Source organism: Brassica napus, chromosome C4 (genome assembly GCF_020379485.1).
Source record: "Brassica napus cultivar Da-Ae chromosome C4, Da-Ae, whole genome shotgun sequence".
In the NCBI taxonomy this organism is placed as follows: domain Eukaryota; kingdom Viridiplantae; phylum Streptophyta; class Magnoliopsida; order Brassicales; family Brassicaceae; genus Brassica; species Brassica napus.
Window position 1 is genome coordinate 54,397,078 of NC_063447.1, and position 4,401 is coordinate 54,401,478.

General features: G+C 32.8%; 1 protein-coding gene across 1 annotated transcript; it reads right to left on the reverse strand.

Annotated features, from left to right (window-relative positions):
• Positions 1-303: 303 nt before the first annotated feature.
• LOC106426315 (peptidyl-prolyl cis-trans isomerase CYP19-1) lies at positions 304-1,227 on the reverse strand. The gene has a single exon (XM_048753983.1). It carries the CDS (start codon positions 1,120-1,122, stop codon positions 466-468), a length of 657 nt encoding a protein of 218 aa, XP_048609940.1. The 5' UTR covers positions 1,123-1,227; the 3' UTR covers positions 304-465.
• Between the last annotated feature and the right edge of the window lie 3,174 nt (positions 1,228-4,401).

Consider the following 4,401-nt stretch of genomic DNA (forward strand, 5'->3'; position numbering starts at 1 on the left):
TACAACTCTTTCCGTCAAAAATCCGCTTAGTGTTTCTACTAATCTGATTCTTATTGATATCAAAGTTTCAAACTTTCTATTGAATTTTGATGATTTTTTCCTAGACCTATTACGGACTATAATATCCTATCATCTGCATATGGCAGCCGGCTCTAGTTACTTTATTTTAGGCAAACGGAACATGAGAACAAGAATCTCTTAGAAATCAATGACTAATGTCAAATTCTAATAAGAATATACATGATAAAATACGGTTGCACAGAATCTTTTTTTTTTTTTAACATGTTTCTGCAATAGCAAAAATGATAAACTGATGATGGTTGTTATCATTATTCAATGGTAGCCAATCTAAATTCAAGAAAAAGATAAAAAAAACAAGAGTAACAAAATTAAAAACGCACCAAACATCAAAAGGACACAAAGCAAGCAAGCAACCATTGTAGTTGGAAAATATCTCTGTCCGATCTATTTAATCTGACCGCAGTCGATCACGACGGGCTTGGAAAACTTGTCCTTAAGAGGTTCGTGTGATATGATCCTGACCACATCCAATCCTTCAACAACTTGGCCGAAGACGACGTGTAGATCGTCGAGTTCCCAGTTCTCGGTCAAGGAGATCAAAAACTGAGATTGGTTGGTGTCAGGACCATTGTTGTTCATGGAGAGGATACCCGGACCGGTGTGCTTTTTGATGAAGTTCTCATCCTCGAAAAAACCTCCGGCGTAGATTGATTCGCCTCCGTATCCTTTCCTTTCGTAAGTGAAATCTCCTCCGCCAATGATATAATCGGGGCACATATGGTGGATGATTGATCCTTTGTAATGAAGTGGCTTACCCTTCTTCCCCATGCCTTTCTCGCCTGTACAGAGGGCGCGGAAATTCTCTGCCGTCCGTGGGGTCGTGTCGGCAAAGAGCTCCATCACGATCCGACCAACAGCTTTGCCGCGCACCGCCATATCAAAGAAAACCTTTGGGTTAGCCTTTCCTGGAGAGCATTCTAGGGGCTTTTGAGAGGACGGATTCGTACATAGATTACCAGCTGCAGCAGAGTTTGGGTTAATGCTAATGTTAAGTCCTTCACCAGCCGGAATGTTTATGTTGATGGTAAATCCACCGGCCATTCTCTGAGTTTGGATCTAAGGAATTTTATAGGTTTCCTGGGGCTGGGAGGAGTTATCGAGAGAGAGAGACAACATATAGTAGTTCCAATGAAAATAAATAGTAAAGTGAAGGAAGATCGTCGGCCGTATTTGTAGATTTTTTAAACAGTATTTTAGGTTAACTGTGGTTAGATCGAATCTCACTAGCGTTAAATCTAATATGACTGCTTCTATTTTGAAAATATTTACTGAACCATGTCACTCCGTTTTAAAATTTTTTTATGCTTTTTTAATTATTAAAATATATTATCGATAACCTTTAAATCTAACTGCAATTTATTTTAAAATTTCTTTTCTTTCGGATCAAGCTAATTAAAAACACTCACATTTTTGTTGGTTCTATCAACAACACTTACGTTTTTTTTTGTTTTTCTTAAGTAACACTTGCCTTTCAATATAAAAAACGTTTATTGTACAATCGCTGTCACATATTGGATACTGCATTTTTCAACATTTAAACTAGGCCTGGGCAAAATAACCGGAACCGAAGAACCGAACCGAAACCGAACCGAAATACCCGAAACCGGAACCGGACCAATACCCTCAAATACCCGAACGGTTCCTATATTTTTATATCCGAAATAACCGAACCGAACCGGAACCGAACCGAGAACCGAACGGGTATCCGAATATATAAAAATATTAATTATATATACATATATAACATCACTAAATATATATTTTTAATTTAAAATTCTATTAAAAGTATTTGAAAATAGTTGATGATAACTAAATTATTATAAAGTATCCAAACTACCCGAAAGTATCCGAAACTATCCGGATAGTTTTATTCGAAATATCCAAAGTAATCCGAAATATCCAAAATTTTTATCTAAATCATCCTAATTATTTGATATTTTACCTTAAATAACCGATATTTTACCTTAAATAACCAATATTTTATCCAAATTATCCAAACTATCCGAACTATCCGAACCCGAACCGGATCTAAATGAGAACCGAACTTTTTCCGGATATTTTCCGGTTCCTACATTTACTATCCGAACCGAACCGAACCCGAAACTATCCGAACCGAACCGAACCGAAAATAGGTCAAGTACTAAATGGATCCTCTAGCCCCTATCCGAACTACCCAAAACCCGAAATACCCGAACCGAACCGAACCGATACCCGAAATGCCCAGGCCTAATTTAAACTATACATTATTATACACATCAGTGTTTCAACCATGTTCCAAAACGGGTTCTTGGTGGCCGATTAAAATCCCAGCGAAACTCTATTCGACGGTTGGCCAAGGCGATTTTATCATATGCAGTCACACTATCGGTTACGAGAATTGTTTCTTTTTAAGTTTTGAGAGTATAAAACGAGATATTAGATGATATATATTATGAGTTAAAACATAAAAAAAGATGTAATTTCGATGAATTACGTGAAAATATCTTTATTACCGCTATGGAAGTGCATTAGAGATCGTAAGATCTGGAGAAAATTATTAGGGATGACGAAGCGAATTACCATGTTACTCTACATTAAAAGGAAAAAAAAATCTTAAAATGGAACAAAAACGAGCTCCACTCGGGTTGAACTCAGGTAAAGTTGAGTGACGCTTTAGTACCACTGGACTAGGGATATTGTCATGGGTAAAATAACTCTATCCGTCCCAAACCCGAATCAAACCCGCCCAAAAATACCGTAAACTAGAAAACCCGAAAAAAATTCAGTACCATTAGGGTAACCCACGAAAAACCGGTAGAATTTTAGGTTTACCCGCGAGTACTCGAATCTTTTTTGTCAATAATATTTTTTCTAAAGTTTTTCTGCTTGTTCAATCAAACTTAACATGTTAGCTTTATATAAAAAAATGGGTTTGTTAACAATCTTTTTGTTTGTTGTTGATATGAGTTATTTGAACTAAGCCATGTAAACAAACATCCACGCACTTACTAAGATTAATAAAAAAAAAAAATCAAACAAAAATTAAGAAAAATAAAAATAGAGCGAAAAGATATGGTTCAATTCCAAGAAACGTGGTAAACAGAATATTCAATACAAGATTCTCGGCGAATCCACTTCTCCGAACAAAAGATAAGACATTAAGTAAAACGCCATCGTTTAAACTAACACTACATTTTTTTAAAAAATGCCATAGGGTTCCCGAAACCAAGAAGGTAAAACCCGATCGGATAATTTATAAACCAAGAACCACCTAAAATAAACCCGCGAAATTTGGAGACTGAACATACGGGTTTTGGGTTTTAGATTTTAATAGGGCTTAGGGTACCCTATGGATTTTTACCCATTATTAACATTCCTACACTGCACCATCAGAAATTATTAGAAATATTTTCTTCAAACATTAAATAACCTAAACTATTAGAATTTTTTTAAAATATTCAAACCTAATCTCTGATTAATCCCCAAATTTTCCATTTGTAAAATTTTTTGTGGATTCCAATCGACAAACCTCAATTTTGTTTTAGAAAAAATTAGTAAGAAGAATAAGAGAAAAAGCTTTACAGGATATTATAATAAAAAATTTAAATATTTTTTCCGAAGAATACGAATATTTGATACCTTAATAAAACTAGATTTATATTAAATAAATTTTATTATAGATTGTATAAGAATCTACAATTTTATGAATTATCAATACAATTAAAACAAAATTTTTTTATCTACTTACAAATAGCCTAGGTTAAACCATTACATTTAACTACATTTCCTATTATTTAAATTAAATCTAACTTAATTATTATTAAATATACATATTGCCTAAAATTGAGGAATTAATTAAATAATCAATTATTTTTGAAACTTTTTTTTATCAACAATTATTTATTTTTGAAACTAATTAATTCAATTTATATGAACACTAAATATAAGTATCTAATCTTTACGGGTTTTGCATGATATACTAGAATGTTAAATACTAAAATTTAAGTAACTAATCTTTACAGGTGTATTAAATAGTATATGCCAAATTCAGTTATTTAGTTATCAGAAAATGGTGGCTCTATTAGGACTAAAATCGATTTTACTATTGTGCTTAATAATTTGATAGGATAAGGCATATATTTAATATATAGTTAATTTAAGTAGAAATTACTGAGATTCAAATAAATGTAATGGTCTAATTATAAATTTTTGTAAGTAGATGTTTAATGTTTTTGCTTTAATACAACCCACCTTTTGTAAGAACTAGGGCAGGCGGGTTAAAAAATAATATAAATTACTTAAGATGCTTAATTTATTTTTAACTGAAATTAAAATTAATTT